Source organism: Dunckerocampus dactyliophorus, chromosome 2 (assembly GCF_027744805.1).
Source record: "Dunckerocampus dactyliophorus isolate RoL2022-P2 chromosome 2, RoL_Ddac_1.1, whole genome shotgun sequence".
NCBI lineage: Eukaryota > Metazoa > Chordata > Actinopteri > Syngnathiformes > Syngnathidae > Dunckerocampus > Dunckerocampus dactyliophorus.
The window spans coordinates 35,367,507-35,385,373 of NC_072820.1; the positions used below are offsets into that span (position 1 = coordinate 35,367,507).

The window sequence follows — 17,867 nt, forward strand, 5'->3', positions numbered from 1 at the left end:
GAGAGAGAGAGCAGACTGAGAAGCTCAATCGATCAGCCCATCCTAGTCTCAGGAGAACAGGCTGAAGCTTCAGAGAGGAGATTACATGGTGAGCTTTGTTGTTTCCCGTCTTATTGTTCGAGACATGGTATACTGTAAATATATCTACTGTATAAGAAATGTTTCTGGCTGCAGCCATGGATCTACTGTTGATGGTTTTGACTTTGGCTGCATGCGCATCAGCTGTGCCTGAGCAGTACAGCAGAGCAGTGGTGAGTGTTGATGCAAGTATGTTCATGTGACTGTGATGTTTAGTAGAGCCAGCTGTCTTTACAAAGTTGAGAATGCCCTGTTGTGTTTTGATTGACAGTGTCAGAAAAGTATTTAATTTGAGATCTGGTTGTAATATTTTGTCATCCTCGTGCAGCTAAGCAAGGAAATCAAAATATCTTAAAAGCAATTCTAACATTTTATTATTTCATTGATTCGTTACAATATTTTTGATTTTATTTCATCCATTTTCAATAGCTGGGGAGCTGGAGCCGACCCCATTTCATTTTATTTAAAAAATATTTTGATATTTTATTTTATTACGTTTTTAGGTTGTATTTGTTTTTATTGTTTTTTAAATAGTATTTTACTTTTTTGTTTTATGTGCCATTTGAATGAAAAATCTATTCCATTTTATTTTATTTTATTTTTTTGTTTTAATTTCATTTGTTTTTTTTTATTTAACAATTTCCTTTAATTTTTATTGTATTTGTTTTATGTGTACAGTAATCCCTCACCATTTTGTGCTTTGAATTTTGTGGCATTTCTTTATGTTTATTAGTTGATAAAATAAATATCAACGATAAATCATGCCGTTTTGTGGTTGAATGCGATCTATTATTAGTCAACACATTCTTTAAACAAATTGAACTTATATTTTTGCCAAAATCAAGCATTTTCAAGCATAAAAATGGCTAAACGAACTTAAACAAAAATACGGTATAAGGCACACAGGTGCTGTATGGAGGGAAAAGTTACGACAACACAAAAAATATGTAAAAATGAAACATCTGCCCACAGGGGACCCAATGTGATTTTTTTTTTCATGGGGCACAAAATTCGTGGCGGCAGCCCTGATAAGACATTCAGAAGACGCATTCAAATATGGGATGTGTAGTATTCTACACTGGTCACTAGGTGTTAGTATTACTTCAGTTTGAATTAACTGAAAATTATTTAATTCAAAATATATATATATATTAGAATGTGATATTTTAATTCATTTTATATTTTATTAATGTAATAATTAATTTATGTGTTGTTTGAATTAAAACTAGACATAGGAACATAAAAAACAAATGATTATACTATATTAGATATTATATTATATTGAATACTATACTTTTTTCTTTATCATGGTGGTTAGTGGTTTCCTATCAACTGTTTGCTGGCGGTGACGTGGTACAGGGTAGGGCTTGTTTCAAAATCACTTCTAAGAGAATTTCATCTTTCCTGTCTCAACAGACATTCATGACCACATCACTGTGTTTTTAGTTCAACTGGCACCCACACCCGCTTTTCGGTTATAGTGACAGCCACACCATTTAGCAAGTCCCTCAACCGGGACACAATACTGCAATACTGTATTAATAAGAACCAAAAGCGGAAGGAAGGTGAACTGAATAGTCAGCAACAGGAATACATGTTTTTCATATGCAGATACCGTGTATTCCGCTGTGGTCATCATGTTTGGAGGAAACTACACGTGAACACACTTGCTTTGTATCCTGCAGGATTGGTTGAGCAGGTATGGCTACCTTCCTCCTCCCGACCCACGGACGAGTAAGCTGCAGACCAAGGAGGGCATAGAGAAAGCCATTCGCGTCATGCAAAGATTCGGTGGTGTGAGGGAAACCGGCTTGCTCGGTAAAGAGTCCTCATATGAGGCCTCTAACTTCCTTTTTTATGTGGTTTCACTTCAACCAACACAACACGCTGTTTACTGGTGGATGGGACAAAACAAGCACACTTCTCTGTTTGCATCAGCCCCAAATATTGACATCTGTGGTTCATGGATTCTAACCACAGAGAGCATGAAAATGACAAAATTCAGGCTTCAATATCATCAATAAATAGAACCAGTACTAAGCCTCTGTCATATATAAATTAGTTCCTTGAACGGGGCCGCACGGTGGTCTAGTGGTTAGCACGTTGGCCAACACAGTCGCAGTTTGGAGATCGTGAAGACCTGGATCGGGAAGACCTGGGTTCGATTCTCCCCTGTGCCATTTCTGGGGAATTTCGGGAAGACCTGGGTTTGATTCTCCCCTGGTTTGCATGTTCTCCCGGTTCGTGCGTGGGTTTTCTCCGGGTACTCCGGTTTCCTCCCACATTCCAAAAACATGCATGTTAGGTTAATTGGTGATTCTAAATTGTCCATAGGTATGAATGTGAGTGTGAATGGTTGTTTGTCTATATGTGCCCTGCCATTGGCTGGCGACCAGTCCAGGGTGTACCCCGCCTGTCGCATGAAGTCAGCTGGGATAGGCTCCAGCATACCCCCGCGACCCTAATGAGGAGTAGATGGATAGAAAATGGATGGATGGATTCCTTGAATAGAAAATAGGGCAAGACCAATAAGATAAACAACCAAAGACATGAAACCACTAAAAGGCCTTACAGTATCAAGTTTCTAATATATAGTACAATATAACATTTCATGTGGTATAACAACTAGCAATTTTGTATATTTAGTAGAATTTATTCCATTGTCTAATCTATTATTTTATATTTATCACTTAAAAAATTATTTAAGGCCGCACGGTGGTCTAGTGGTTAGCGCGTTGGCCAACACAGTAACAGCTTGGAGATCGGGAAGACCTGGGTTCGATTCTCCCCTGGGCATTTCTGTGTGGAGTTTGCATGTTCTCCCCGTGTGCGTGTGGGTTTTCTCCGGGTACTCCGGCTTCCTCCCACATTCCAAAAACATGCAGGTGAGGTTAATTGGCGACTCTAAATTGTCCATAGGTATGAATGTGAGTGTGAATGGTTGTTTGTCTATATGTGCCCTGCCATTGGCTGGCCACCAGTCCAGGGTGTACCCCGCCTGTCGCCCGAAGTCAGCTGGGATAGGCTCCAGCATACCCCCGCGACCCTAATGAGGAAGAAGCGGTATAGAAAATGGATGGATGGATGGAAAAAATTATTTAGTTTAAACTTTGTTTTTTTTTAAAATTCGGTTACATTCCCCCGCCCCAGTTGGCAGACTATCTATGTATCTATCTATACGGTATACTATATCTATCCATCTATATCGATCTCTATTTATTTGTTTGTCTCTTGCAGATGATGAAACGCTACGCCTCATGTCCACGCCGCGATGCTCTCTTCCCGATATTGTCGGGAGCGAGGACATGTTGAAGAGGAGGAGGAGAAGAAGGAGAAGAAGATATGCTCTGTCGGGACTTAAGTGGCACAAGAGTGACCTCACATGGAGGTGTGTTGATTCCTATGCCACACGGGGAGGACACAAACGATAGCAACACTAGCACAGCTATGTGAGCTACAGTGCTAACATTAAAGTCAAATTTTAACAGCCACATCATGTTGGGGTAGACAACTCGCTGAAGAAAAACTAGAGGACCAAACTTACAGCTCCCACGTCTGTAGCTGACTGACTGATTGGCAGATTTTTATTTAAGATGTGTCGCAAAGCCTGCTTGTTTTTCTTTCTTTCTTTGTCCTCTGGTGGGTGTATACTGTACAAGGAGCAGGGTCATTTATCTAGTGGAAGGTCAGAAGTGTGTCATGTCCATGAGGAAGGAGGTGTTTCCATCATAACGGCATGAAAACCTGGAACTTCAAAAGCGATCATTTGATCAACTTTTCTCTCATGTGGTAGGCAACAAGGACACATATTACTGTTAGAACATCATTAAACAGTCAATTTTACATAGTAGGCAATGTTTAGAAAATGAAAATGAAACCAAAGGGCATAAAGCTTAATGCGTCACATAGCCAAGAAAGGCAGAGAGGCATGGCAGGAACACGTTCAGAAAAAGACCTCTGTATTAACTATAAAATAAACACTGGATATGAAAGGTACCAAACTTATGCCAACTACATCCCAACTGTTCCCTTTGCAGCGTCCACAGCTACCCATCGCCGTCCCTCTCCCCGGGCCTGCCTTCCACCTTGGTGGACAGCATCTTTACTCACGCCTTCAAAGCCTGGAGTGACGTCACTCCCTTGATGTTCCGCCGCTTGGGCAAGGAAACCAGCAGCGACATCAAAGTGTCGTTCAACCGCTTGCTGCACGATGACGGGTACCCCTTCGACGGGGAGGGGGGCACCCTGGCCCATGCTTTCTTCCCAGGCATGGCTGAAATTTCAGGCGATACACACTTTGACGATGATGAGAGGTGGAGCTATGGAGGTATAGATGCACCCACTGTATTATGTAACCCATTGGCATGTTGACTAATGTAACAATTGTGCCCCTAGGGGCCAGCGGCGACACTACAGACTTGTTCACAGTGGCAGTGCACGAGTTTGGCCATGCGCTCGGCCTGTCCCATTCCTCCTCTGACCCGTCCATTATGAGGCCATATTACCAGGGTCCCGTGGGAGACATCCCCCACTTCCAGCTGGCTCTGGATGACAAACTAGCCATTCAGCAGCTCTATGGTCAGTCAATGTTTTTAGCAGTATCTCTCACTGGCCACTTTATTAAGTACACTTTAACACTAAGTTGTGCGTTCCAATATACTGTATAAGATTCAAATGTCTTTAAAAATAACTTAAAGCATCGGGAACCACATTTTCATTGCAGCAACATTGCAATATGTCATTGCTACAATATAACATTACTTTATTGACTAGCTGGTGTTGTAAGTCCCCCATATGCAAAGTTCCTGTTTATCACTTTAAGGTCATGCCTTTCTTCCTGACAGACATAAGTGTCTATGAATTGTGTCGCAATGTATAGGAATATTGCAGAGTCACTGTTTTCCGACCACAATTGTCATCCTTATCATGCATCATGAGACTTTTTTTTGTCATGTGTTAAAATAACACCTCTTACTTACTCACTAGGCCACCAAGTCTGAAACTGTGGTACGGAAGCCACTGGTGGTACACAGGCATCACACATCTAGTGGTACTCAGCAACAGCAGACTTCTTTTTAAAATAAAAAAAAATACAGTATATATATATGTATATATATTAGAGGCATATACATCCAAAATACACAATTATTACCCAAAGATGCTGAAATTGAATTGAAATACAATTTTCCTTTTAATAGTAATGATGAACTCACCACATACGCCATTAGCCAATTAGTACATAGAGGACAAGCCACATATTCAAAGCTAAACCATGATGTTATGCAGATGTAGCAGAAACGATGGTACTTATATAAATATAAAATATTTTGTTGGTGGCACTTCGGTTTAAAAATTTTGAAAATGGTCTGTTTGTGTAATTATTTTTTCCAAAATGAGTGATCATTTGTTCATATGAGGATGTATTATTTTGATAAATTAAGATGATAAGAGATTAGTATGTGTACTATGCCACATGTTTGTGAAGCAGAAGCTCTGCAAACACACAACCACAAACATTCATAATGCTGTTTCCTTTAAGTGCGTGTAAAAAAAACAATATGTTTGCATCCTGTGTGACAGTAACTACTTCAACATTCTTTTTACAGGCACAAAGGATGTTGATCGACCAGGAAGTGTCGATCCCAATCCCCCCCGTTTGCCCAGTCCACCTCCACCCAGACCGACACGGCCGTGAGTTCATTCACCTCAAACACAATTATTATGTTTGTACTTTTAGGAAAGTGCTGTAATATAAACATTCATTATACAAAACTACTACTAGTATAATATATGAAGAAAAAGTCTGAATTTTTGAAGAAGAACTTTAGTATGACACCAAGAGCAATATTGTCTAGGAAATATACGACAAAAAAGAAAAATTCATTTTGGACCAGATTTCTCAATTTTATATTAAATTGAATTAAATGTGTAACGTTGTGTGATTTGAATATACAAAAGGAAATAAAAAAGTAATCAGACAAAATAAGAGAATAACATTGTGTTGTATGTTATGCGAAAGGATGCCTTTTTATAAAAACCAAAGTCAATAAATTGATTTAGTTTAATGTTGAACTCCTTTATCACTCATTCATGTTCAGTTACATTTTTGTATTCAAATAATATCTATGTTTTCAGTTTGTTACTTTTCTAACTAAATACAGATATAGTAGTGTATTTTTCAAGCATTCCAAACTACTTCAGTCCTACTGAATTCTAGTGAGAACAGGCTTAACCAGTATCCCCAGGCAGAGAAGTTGCTTTTGTTGTGCTCTCTAGTGGATGTTTGTTGAACTACATCCTTTGCAAACGTTTGCATCTCTGCTGCCCCAGGTCTGACCCAACCGTTCCTGGCCGCTGTAATGGAGGATTTGACGCGGTGGCCAACATCCGAGGGGAAGTCTTCTTCTTTAAAGGTGACACTTACCCTCAAATTCCTCAAAATTAAGCTTTAATCTGAGTTCTTTGTCCGGAAAAAGGTCCATATTTTTGGAGGACCAAGCGAGACGGACTGCTGGTGTCCCTCAATCCGGCTCAGATCCAACATTTCTGGATGGGTCTTCCTCCAGGAATTGACAGGATCGACGCTGCATATGAGAGGAAGAGCGACAGCAGTATCATCTTCTTCATTGGTGACACAGCTGACACAAAGGTGGATCAAATAGAGTTAGACGTGACGAGTCATGCTTTATTTGTGACCCAGGATCTCAGTACTGGGTCTTCAAGGACACGGTGGCCATGAGCGGATATCCACGCCCCCTCTCCGAATGGGGGATGAGGAGGAAGACCGGCACTCTGGTCGACAGGGTGGACGCCGCCTTTATCTGGGCACATAACGGCAAGACCTATTTGTTCAGCGAAGGCGAGTTTTGGAGGTTTGACGAGACCCGCAAAGGCCAGCAGGTGATCAGGCAGCCGGAACCGGGCTATCCTCGCGATAACGGCCTCTGGACCGGAGTGCCCTCCCATATGGATGACATCATCAGCTGGGGCGAAGGTAACATCACTGGCTAAACTGGTGGTTTAGCGTGAAGGAATTACATTATTATGACTGGAATGCTTGACGTACAGATGGTGGAGATGTGATCAGTATCAGGATGTAATGTTTTGACAAACTGACTCTGGAATGTGACTGTGGAGACACAGTCCGATCAACTCGTGACGCAATAACCAATCATAAGTCCAAAAAATTATTTACAGTTAACAACTGCATAAAGATGACAGACCCATCTGCCATACTGACAGATGATTCTAAAGACCCAAGATGGTCAGGGGAGCTGAGATCAATGGTCTTATCAGTCCAGTCAACCTTGAAAATATCTACCAATTCTGTGTCCAGACAAAGACTTTAACAGATGTTGCTGTCGGTCATTGATCAAATTTATAGGCTTTCCTTGATTTTCCTTGGGCTTCAGGTTTTACGTCAAAACAGCAATCGTAACGACCCAAGACCCAAGGTACTGTGGCTGAGGACAAATCAGTTTGTTTTTCTTCAGCAAATAGGCTAACATAACATGGTGTTGCTGTTAAAATGTGACTGTATTGTTAGCACTGTGGCTCACATAGCTATAGGGTTGAACACCGAGTCTCGAGCATCAATGACAACCAGAACTAACATTCACATTCTCCCGGGAGCATTCAAATTTTTAAATTTCGCTTCCTAGTCTCGATGCCCAGTCCGGAAGAAATAGCTGCCCTTCTGGCTTGGCTCCAGGCATTATTCCTGGGATGCTGGAGGCCCAGATCCCCGCTGCACTTCTCCACTTCCCCTAGAAGAGCCTCACAGGGCGTGCGTAACAAAACTTCACACGCTGATTTGGCCGGGCTCCACACACCAATTCTGGGCTTCATGAAGCCCCCTCCTGGCTGCACTTCCCCACCATCCATGGAGCCCAAACAGCACCTGTCAACACATAAGCACGCACATATGAACTTTTATATTTCTACTATTATTTCAACTTTTTCTATTCAAGTTCAGCGGTTTGATATTTCTATAGTGGGTGAAAATAAGTCTGTGAGAAATCCATAGAATAGTTAATAAAAACTTCATACAATAAATTGAAAAATCATGGAGAAGTTCAGATGTTTCATCCAAAAAGAACTTTGGTTAGCACCCTCATTGAAACCATGCTAACTTTTATGACTGTGCCTCAGAACCAAATTCCAAATAAAATAAACGATGCCCAAACCTACATAGCTATGCTGGTGTTGCTAACGTTTGTGTCCTCCTGTCACACTCCATAATGTTATATCGATGTATGTGCTTTATGGCATCTATTATGTTGAGTTGTTTACAATGTATATTAAGTGGACAAACACAGCTAATTAGCATTAAAGCTACATACAGAACGTTCCTAGAAGTACTTCAACTAAAAATGTGTCTCAATTCTCAACATAAGAACAAACATGGAACCTTTCACCTAAGATGGCTGTGATAGCTGCGGATCAAAGTCAAACCAGGGTTTCGAGCGAAAAAGCCACTTTAAAAACACTCAATGAAATTCCTCGCAAGATACTTCTGGGTACAGTTTGCAATGTTGAACCGCATTTACCTCCATAAAAAGGTGCATTCAAAGACATGTTTCAGAATGTTAACAATGAAAGCCGACGGGGAGGTGTGCCTGCAGACAAGACTGTTCAAGTGAATGCCAAACACAAAACAATGAACTTATCACTTTGTAATGTCATTCATCTTGTCTCTCACACTTGAGTAGCGTGACCTCAGTTCCACATCTAAGGGTATCATAAAAGTGACACGAGATGTTCATACAGTGTAGTACTTATCAAAATGAATGTATTTATAATCATAAGGCTACTGTTTCTCTTTAGGCGACGCCTATTTCTTCAAGGACAACCACTACTGGGTAATCAAAAGCGGAGGGCTGGACCAAGACGTTGTGACCCCAAATTCTATCGGCATGGACTGGCTCCGATGTCCCGCTCCTCCCCCCTACTTCCCCCCGGCCAATCCTAAAGACCCGAAAAGATGCAGCTGCGACCTCACGGGCTCGTCTTCGTCACTGAGAAGCAGCTTCCTTCTGGTGTTTCTTCTCTTGGTCATTAAGGAATTTGTTCACAAACTAGAAAGTTGAGTTTGGAGCTGTTTGGTGTGTGTTCATGGGGGATGCTATTATAACCAATTCTATAGTCTTTGGGCCCACCACGGCTCTAGAGGACCTGGATTTTACATATGTTAACATTATGAAAAAAAAAATCAAACATGATTATATATGCTGTAAATGCTCTAATTACAGCCGTTACCTGAACCGCACAGACGGAAGCAGGCAATACCTGGAGAGTGTTTATTTCCTAAATTTGAAAACTCATTATTTATCACAAGCTGTTTTTTAAACTTTAGTCATGATTTGGGGTCAATGAGAAAGTGGAAAGGAAAACATAGTGCTCTAATACCACACTGTCACTTATTAACAAGTATATTGCACAACACACTGATGAGGACATTGTAAACAACAGTATGGCAAGTGTAACACACGAGTTTCACACTAACAGCTGAGGAGCACGACAAACATTTTATAGCACATGCAGAGCTAGATCAAGCTGAGCGCCGTCACCGTGAGTGGTGGTGACGTGTGGTGCTGATAATTGTACTAAAGAATTTAATCAGCGGTATGGGTATTAAGTATCAAAGTCTGATTGTCGCATGCAAACACAAAAAGGCTTCAAAACCTTACCAGGTGTGGCCAGAGAGCAGACATCATTTCTTGTGCAATCTATTCCCGACAGTATCAGTGAGATGCTGTCTGTCAGCTCAGAGTTGACCTGATGACTGATGACAGTGGCGGAGCCAGAAATGTTTCATTGGGGTGGCCAAGGTGAGATCATTACTCACATAGGGCTGGCAATAAGTTGATCCCTGACATGTCTCCACATACTGTAGCTCCGCCACTGACTGATGAAAAGGGGACGTCAGATTTAAGTTAATTATGTATTAATACTGTATGTATCATATGTGATATCTTATGTGGAAAGATAAGCAAATTTTTACCAACTGAATGTCAGCTGAGTTGACCAAACACAACGACGAAGCAGCCAACAACCATTTTATCTAATAAAAACAATAAATGAAATTAGCACGCTTACAATCAGATCTGGTGTCCAGTTGTATAGGAAACTGAGGCAAACCATTTCATGCTTCACCATGGCGACCCCTGACACGGCAAAGTCGAAAAGTGTGTGCGGGTGTTGGAGGGGGGATTACCCCAAAGTTACACGACTAAATTAAAGAGGCGCACTTACGCCATCTTTAATTTATTTTGTATTTTTAAAGGAAAAACAAACAAATTAAACGTAAAATACTTATCGTCCATTCAATGAAATAGGAAGGTTGTAATCGCCTCAAAAGGAGACCCGGGTTTCTAACAAAAGGCACTTTTGACACCACAAAAACATATTTAATCATAAAAAAACACACACAAGTTAAATAATGCTCATGTGTCATCATGACAATCATAACATGAGCATTATCATCACTCTCATGGCAGAATTGATGAGCAGCTATTGTATTGGCTGTCATCAGTTTAATCTGCAAAACGATCCAGGTGGCAATGATAAGTTTGTTTCTGTACAGTACATAGCTGACAGTGTGAAAGGGACACTTGCAGGGCAGGTTGGAGCACTGATTAATATCTTAATTGGGACGCCAGAACCTAAACTGGCACTGTCAAGTCTAGATCAGTCCAATGATGACGTGTAGATCATGTTATTTTTTGCCACCGCCCACTTTTCGTTTGAGAACGACATGCTGAAAACAAACACCTGTCAGCTTTAATTTCTGGTAGCGCTCTCAAATCAAGAAGTCATTTTTGAAAATGAGTAATCATTATCTAAAAAAAGCACAAAAGGCTGGTTTTGGGACAATCACACAATAGGTAAGCACACATTTACTGGCAAGTGGCACTTGGACAGATTTAATCAGTCTTGCAGAAAATAAAAGGCTAACATGTACATCATGCTTTGCATTGATTGTGACTCACTTGGAAGTCCTTCAAGTTTCCCCATCTAATAATTTTAAGTTCACACAGATACAAACTTCACAAAAAGTCACAGTTCTGTGTAAGTTGTGCAGCACAGGACAAAGTTGATCATACTATTTATTTTTACCAAATATTTATAATATAAAAAAGCAACAATAGCTTAAATATTCTGTGTGAACTTAAAAAAGGTAGCAGCCGGGGTTTCAACTTAAAATGATAAGTTATAATATATTTGGTCATTTAAAATGCTAAAGGTGCGAGCCTCATTGCGACATTCCATGTAAGGACATCCTGCAGCGAGCACACAGAATAAATGAGACAGTATATGCAGTGCAGAATTATTTTTTAAGTAGATTAGGTTACAAACATTAGAGAAAAAAAAAACCCAAAAAACAGTTGGTCAATTAAAGGGTGGTGAAGGCAAGCCGCATTAAAAATGGGTGCATCTGCAATCAAGCGTAAACTGGGGATGACTAACTCTTGCCCAGTACTAGGCTGAGAGCCAGCAGACCCAAAGAGGCGCAAGCTTTGGGCGAGTCGCTAGTCTCTTCCCTGGCCTGGGTGGTGACTGGCTGAGACTCCTGGACATTCCTGAAGACGTTCACCATAAGCGGTGACGCGTCGGTGGTGTTGATGTGCAGTATCGTACTAAAGAGGTCAACCTATGGGTAGGGATATCCACAAGTTTGGAAGTCAGATTGTGGCACACAAACACAAAAGAAGAACACAAAAACCCACCAGGTTGCTGCTGATTTTGATGGGTTCCTTAAAAACGGTCCAGACAACAGCTTCATTGCAGGAGGGTGTGGTAAGTGAGCCAAGATAACGATAATACTTTGAGCGGTTCACTCCTGTCAGTAGGTCGTCCAGTGAAATCTCGTTTGTTATGGAGGATACGTTACCTGATGGTGACAAATACGTGTCAGTTCTATTAAATGATGTTTTGAGTTCAAGCTTGAGCATCAACTTACCAGATAGTGTGATGTTGTTCAAGTAGGACGTGAGTGTGCGCCAGCTGGAAGGTTGATTAGATGGAAGGCTGGTATCTACCTAAAAAAAATAAATAAATAAAAAATTAGATACACAGCACAGCACCATACCACATAAGGGGAAAAAAAAAAACAGTTTACCTCAAGAAAGAAGCCAAGAGCAGCAAGTCCCGTAGAGTCATTGACGGCAAGAGTCGTGTTCAGATTATGACTGGACTTCACGTTGACGATGTGCATCTGCAGGCGTGAAGAGTCCAAAAGTGAACATGTGGTACGGAGGAAGTGGAGCAACTGTTTTAACATTTAACGCGATAGCTTGCCTCCATTGGATAGCTTTTCCCATTGACTGTGTGCTCAGAGCCACGCGTGCTTGATCCATTGCCCCAGTGCAAGTGGAACTGCAAGCTGTCATAGGGCTCAGGGAGACCACCCCCTGAAATCCTCACCCCACTTCTTAAGTTCACTTTCACTGAAAGACCAAAAAAAATAAAATAAATCATCAACCTCATGAGCAATGGCATTCAAAGTAATATCACGCTACTCACCTGTCTTGCCAGTGTTGATGATTTCTGCCAGGGCGCTGGTGTTGTCAAATTGAGTGAAGGTGAAGTTAGTCAGGTTTGCATCTGCTGTGGCATCAGCAGACACGATGTTTATGGGTGACTGTCTACTGCCATTGCAAAATTTTGGAACAATTGTCGGCCATGTTGTGTCATCTGGAAGCAAAAAATGAGGTTTCAAGAGGGCAACACAGCAGCAAAGACCAGTACAGATTAGCTAATGGCTACTCACTGCAAGAAGGATCGTGATAACACCACTCTGAGGAAAAAGGGGGCAAGGGAATGGTCAGACCTAAAGTTTTACATGTGGAGAGATTACGAAGCAATTCTTACCAACTGACTCATCAGCGGAGTAGACGCCAACCACAAGGATACAAGCAACAAAGGCAACCACAAGCCACTTCATCTAATAAAATCAAAGAAAATTAAATTACACATGATGTAAATGTGTTATGTAAGCATATTTTAGGCGCTCACCTACGTTGACAGTACATAAAAAGCAGTAAGATAGCCGTAATATGAAAGAAGTGATCAAATTCATAAGAAAGTCAAATATCAACCCTGCCCTACATTTATTTTATATAGCCTTTTTGTCCGTAAATGAAATGTGTGAAATGTGTAGGGAAAAGGCACACAAAACAACAATTACACTTTAGCTCCTCAAAGACCCTAGGAAGGAACAGCTGCTGCACTGGAATTAATTAAGAAGACAAACTTTCGACGCAAAGAGAAAACATACGACTAAAATAGTAAAAAGAAAAAAAAGTGGCAAGTCAGCTAAAATATAGGCCTACTTGAAAAATGTAAGAAGTAAACACGATTGAAAAAACGTGGTACGTCTTACCTTCAAGCCACCTGTATGTGTGTGCTCTCTTGTCTTCTACAATAAAGTAGCTTCATCCTTCTCCTCGTTGCTTTTTATGAGCTCAGCTCCTCGTAAAAACGCCTCGGTTTGTCACCTGGCCTCTACCTCTAACCCCAATTTGACATCATCACCCGTCGATGCACTTTTCTTTTTTTCTTGGAGCTGTTGGTGGTGGTGCATTCAGCCAGACATGACGGGTAGATTCCAGAGCAAGAGATACAAATCTTTTTGTTGTTGTTTTTTCCCCCTACAAATAAAAAAAATTCATTTACGGACCAAAAAAAATCAATAAATAAATTTAGGCCAGGGTTGATATTTGACATATTCTATGTATTTATTTATTTTAAATATGAATTGGACTACCACCTCCATATTAGGGCCAGTTTACTCATGACTTTTACTGTTAATGCAGGTAAGCACCGAAATGCTTCCATGACACGTACATCATTACTTATGTACATATGTAATTGTAATTTTGTGTGCATGTATTGTGAATCTAAGGAACAGTTTCTAAGGGGGGAGGGTCGTTCTGATTTTCTAGGCTAAATAGGTTTTGGTCAAACTGGGAATGTACGTATATGTTATCTGGATTTGTTATTCAAGACTATAGTAGACTATAATATCTAAGATTGAATATGAGCTAATTCAGTGAACTGGTTGACTTCAGATTTGTTCAACACGTTTTCCCACCATAGGACATAACTGAAATGGAAATGATCCATTCCAGAGTCAAACTGTCACCAAATGAAAGCCCAAATGATATCAGCAATTTTAACAAGCATAAAGAGATGTTAAAAGTATAAACTCCCAGCCAATCGCAGGCCACATACTGTATAGACAAACAACTTTTCACACTCACATTCACACCTATGGGCAGCTATTAGTGTCTCCCATTGACCTAACAATTAACAATTAACCCGTAATGTGTTAGGAAACTGGAGTATCCAGAGAAAACCCCCCCACACACGGGGAGAACATGCAAACTCCTCACAGAGATGCCCAAACCGAGATTCGAACCAAGATCTGTGTGGCCAACATGGTTAAAGGGATAGTTTGGATTTGTTGACATGAAGTTGTATGACATCCCCATCAACAGTGGACTATATCAACAGTGACTTACCCCCTATTTGGTCCCATGAGTCAAGTTCTGGTCGGATTTCCGTCACGAGAAACGTAGTTCTGCTTAGTTGCTGGGTCATTTAAGTAAAGAGTTTGGCTTCTCAAAACAATATGCTTTCAAAAGCGTAGTATATTTGCATCTTAAAATGCCTCCACAAAAAAAATCAGACCTCACAAATCGCTCGGCATTATCTTTGTCTCCCGCCATGTCCCTGCGCACTGTCGCCTCTCCATTCGTGTGTATGTGATGAAGACGCCTGTACCGCACTTACACCTCGACTAGCCGGTCCTACATGGGGAGCCACAACGAGGACAGTGTACATTCCCACTGGGGCCCCGGTCTTTACTGCTGCTGAGTACTGTGCCCCAGTCTGGTGCCGCAGTCCTCATATAAAAAGCTTAACTCTGCCCGCAATGATGCCCTTCGCACGGTCTCTGGATGCCTATGAGCGAGCCAACCCAGCAAATCCGGGTACCTGTCCTAGCTGGAATCGCCCCAGCTGAGGTCAGACGAGAAGGAGCTACTGGCTCCTGCTCGGAAGGCACAGACGAGTGAATCCCATCTTCGACACAAGACCATCACGGAGAGACCGCAGTGCAAGCGCCTCAAATTCCAGCACCCATTTGCCACATAATGTATGCCAAGAAATTGCTCAGCACTATACACCAGCTGACACCAGCAGAGCTTCCTGGGTCAAGGCAAGATGATGCGAACAGTGGAGAGCAGCAGAACCTTCCAGAGGTCCCTGGTGAGCACCTACCCCGAAAACAGTGGACAACCCTCAAACGCCTGAGTACAGGTGTGGGATGTTCCTGAGAATCAATGCAGCGGTCCGGCCTTGCGGACAGTGCCCACTGTGAATGTGGAGAACCCTTACAGACTGTTGATCACGTCTTGACCAGCTGCCCCAAATACCGGCCACCAAATGGCGACCTTGGCCTGATGAACCTGGACGACGAGACATTGGAATGGCTTGCTGGAACAGAGCTGAGGAGCTGAAGATATACGCAAGAGGGAGATGGTTAGCATATTGGCCATAGAGTCAGGAGATCGGGAACCACGAGGCCACCTTGTGGCAGCTGTTGAACTCCGATAGAAAAAGCAGTCACAGGTGAGTGAGCGAGTGACGCTGCAAACAGCGAGTGCAGGTAGGATTTCAAGGTCTATAGCAAGGACACTAGACTTAAAACAGGACTGCCGATTCGGCCGCAAATGAATGGAGCAGAGTGTAGTACGCCATTGATCATAAAGTCCTCCATGATGGTGAGCAAGAGAGGTGGGCGGGGATAGTCACACAACAGAGTAGACTGTATTCACTAGCTCTGAGCGGAGTATAAAATAAAGTTATACACTGTGCGTAGACTTTGACGAAATGGATGAATGTTATTTACTGAACACAATGACTATATATGTATATATATATATATATAAATGCGTAAAAATCAGTTAAACTGCAGAACTATGACCTACACGTAGATGTCAATAAAACCCTGAGCAGCAGTATGAAAAAAATGTTTCCTTCTTTATTTGACTTTTTTCTTCCTTACAGTGTTACCAACACTTAACAATCAACATATAAAACAATAATACTTATATTATATGGATAATTAACTGGACGTATTTACACAATGCAACATTTATTTTAGTAATGGCATTGTTTATACATTTGATAGACTATAGACTAAATCATCATCATCACTGACTTGTCATGAATTCAACTAATTACCCAGAGAAACAAATTAGCTTTAAGCATATTACAGTATGTGGGCGTCCCACACAATATACACTTGTGAGTGTTGTCCACTGTCCTGCATATTTGCAACAACCAGTTTTATAAATCTACAACATTTTTATCACACATACCTGTCTATGTTTTGGGGAACTTAAAAATGACAACTCTGGTCTTTTGGACTGTCTATTAGAGCAATTAATGGCTGAGCAGTGTGCCAAGGACATGTTTACAATGCAGTGTTTCTGGATTCATAGCGGCCAAACCCAAGCAGGGCATACTACAGAAGTGGATGTCGAGTCAGCAGTCCTGTCATGTCACTTCCAAATAACCAAAGCGATGCCATAGTTCACAGTCTGATAGACCTCTATCTGCCCTCTTCCCATTAAAAAGATATTCTCTAAACGAGAAATATCATCACGTTTTAATCTCGCAAGATCTGATCTCATGACACCCCTACAATTAATGCCTGAGAACATTTCGTCAAACAGATACCCGGTCAGGCCTGTTTACGAGACACTTAAACCACAACAGGCAGCAGATTCATCCTTTACTGTGTCCCTCTAGCACTTTTGTTGAGTGGCATTAGGAACAATCAAATATAGTTTCGGGGTGTCAATCACGCATCTAAAGAGGATTCTCATGCTGAAAACAACAACAACAAAACAAGCTATAACCAGGTCTTGAATTTGTGCATTGGTGCATGATTGCCTACTTGAAGGAATATAACTACTTTTCCATACATTTTCAGTGTTGCTTGTCCTCACTAGGGTCGAAGAGGTATGCTGGAGCCCATCCCAGCTGACCATGGGTGAGAGGCAGTCCAAGGTCCACACCTTGGACTGGTCACACATACAACCTTTCACACTCGCATTCATACCTATGGACAATTTAGAGTCCCCAATTCACCTAACATTCCATTTTTGGAATGTGGGAAAACCAGAATACCCAGAGATACGTGTGTTAGATGCCCAGCAGATATTTGAAGCCCGATGTTCCATATCTCCTGTGTGGCCAACATGCTAACCACTAGGCCACCGTGCGGCCCTGTCCTTCTACGTAGGAAACAACAAGTGGAACTGAAAAGTAGCAACAGTAGTCGTGCCACACATTCACACGTCTGCTGGCCTAGTTAAGCACAAAGCCTTCACACAAAGGCAATAGCAAGAATGTTCAGTCTAATAGGTGATCAAATCACTGCACAATACTTCTAAAACCTGGATGGATTTTAAAGACGTTGTCACTTCCTGCTGCCATAGACAACTAGAAAGTTGTAGGAAAACACCGATCCAAAGTTTTACTCCAACAAGAGAAAAAAATAAAAATATCATGAAAACGTGAAATACTTTTATGACTTATTTCAGAAAGTGAAACCCATATATTATGTAGATTTATTACACATAGAGTGAAACACAGTGTTACCTCATGGGGACGACTGAAACGTAAACATAGGAAATAAGGTATCTGTTCCAAACAATCAAAATATTAACAAAAAATTGATTTTATAGAGAATAATTATAGTTTTACATGAAGAA

The 17,867-nt window shown here is 41.3% G+C and overlaps 2 protein-coding genes across 3 annotated transcripts; one reads left to right on the forward strand and one right to left on the reverse strand.

Annotated features, from left to right (window-relative positions):
- The first annotated feature begins 36 nt into the window (after positions 1–36).
- Positions 37–11,411, forward strand: mmp25b (matrix metallopeptidase 25b). Of its 2 annotated transcripts, XM_054769000.1 has the most exons (11): positions 37–88; positions 175–251; positions 1,764–1,896; positions 3,316–3,466; positions 4,116–4,405; positions 4,474–4,656; positions 5,685–5,769; positions 6,409–6,491; positions 6,555–6,707; positions 6,779–7,072; positions 8,905–11,411. In XM_054769000.1, the coding sequence occupies exons 2-11, from the start codon at positions 177–179 to the stop codon at positions 9,165–9,167; spliced, it is 1,710 nt and encodes a 569-aa protein (XP_054624975.1). In that variant the 5' UTR covers positions 37–88; positions 175–176; the 3' UTR covers positions 9,168–11,411. The 2 variants fall into 2 exon arrangements, with proteins under 2 accessions (XP_054624975.1, XP_054624976.1); XM_054769001.1 differs by lacking the exon at positions 1,764–1,896 and having other exon boundaries at positions 62–88.
- Positions 10,976–13,530, reverse strand: LOC129177648 (carbonic anhydrase 4-like). The gene is made up of 9 exons (XM_054769002.1): positions 13,463–13,530; positions 12,952–13,024; positions 12,851–12,877; positions 12,604–12,774; positions 12,379–12,527; positions 12,200–12,295; positions 12,041–12,119; positions 11,808–11,971; positions 10,976–11,731 (listed from the first exon to the last, which is right to left on the reverse strand). Exons 2-9 carry the CDS (start codon positions 13,022–13,024, stop codon positions 11,543–11,545), a joined length of 948 nt encoding a protein of 315 aa, XP_054624977.1. The 5' UTR covers positions 13,463–13,530; the 3' UTR covers positions 10,976–11,542.
- Positions 13,531–17,867: the final 4,337 nt, after the last annotated feature.

What these genes read in the sequence shown, in the direction of transcription:
- mmp25b (XM_054769000.1), top strand. Translation starts at nt 177, where the DNA reads ATGGATCTACTGTTGATGGTTTTGACTTTGGCTGCATGCGCATCAGCT. An exon ending in TGAGAGGTGGAGCTATGGAG is followed by an intron (nt 4,406 to 4,473) that starts GTATAGATGCAC and finishes TTGTGCCCCTAG; the next exon opens with GGGCCAGCGGCGACACTACA. An exon ending in GGAAGTCTTCTTCTTTAAAG is followed by an intron (nt 6,492 to 6,554) that starts GTGACACTTACC and finishes GTCCGGAAAAAG; the next exon opens with GTCCATATTTTTGGAGGACC.
- LOC129177648 (XM_054769002.1), bottom strand. Translation starts at nt 13,024, where the DNA reads ATGAAGTGGCTTGTGGTTGCCTTTGTTGCTTGTATCCTTGTGGTTGGC. An exon ending in CATCAACACTGGCAAGACAG is followed by an intron (nt 12,528 to 12,603) that starts GTGAGTAGCGTG and finishes TTGGTCTTTCAG; the next exon opens with TGAAAGTGAACTTAAGAAGT. An exon ending in GAACAACATCACACTATCTG is followed by an intron (nt 11,972 to 12,040) that starts GTAAGTTGATGC and finishes TGTCACCATCAG; the next exon opens with GTAACGTATCCTCCATAACA.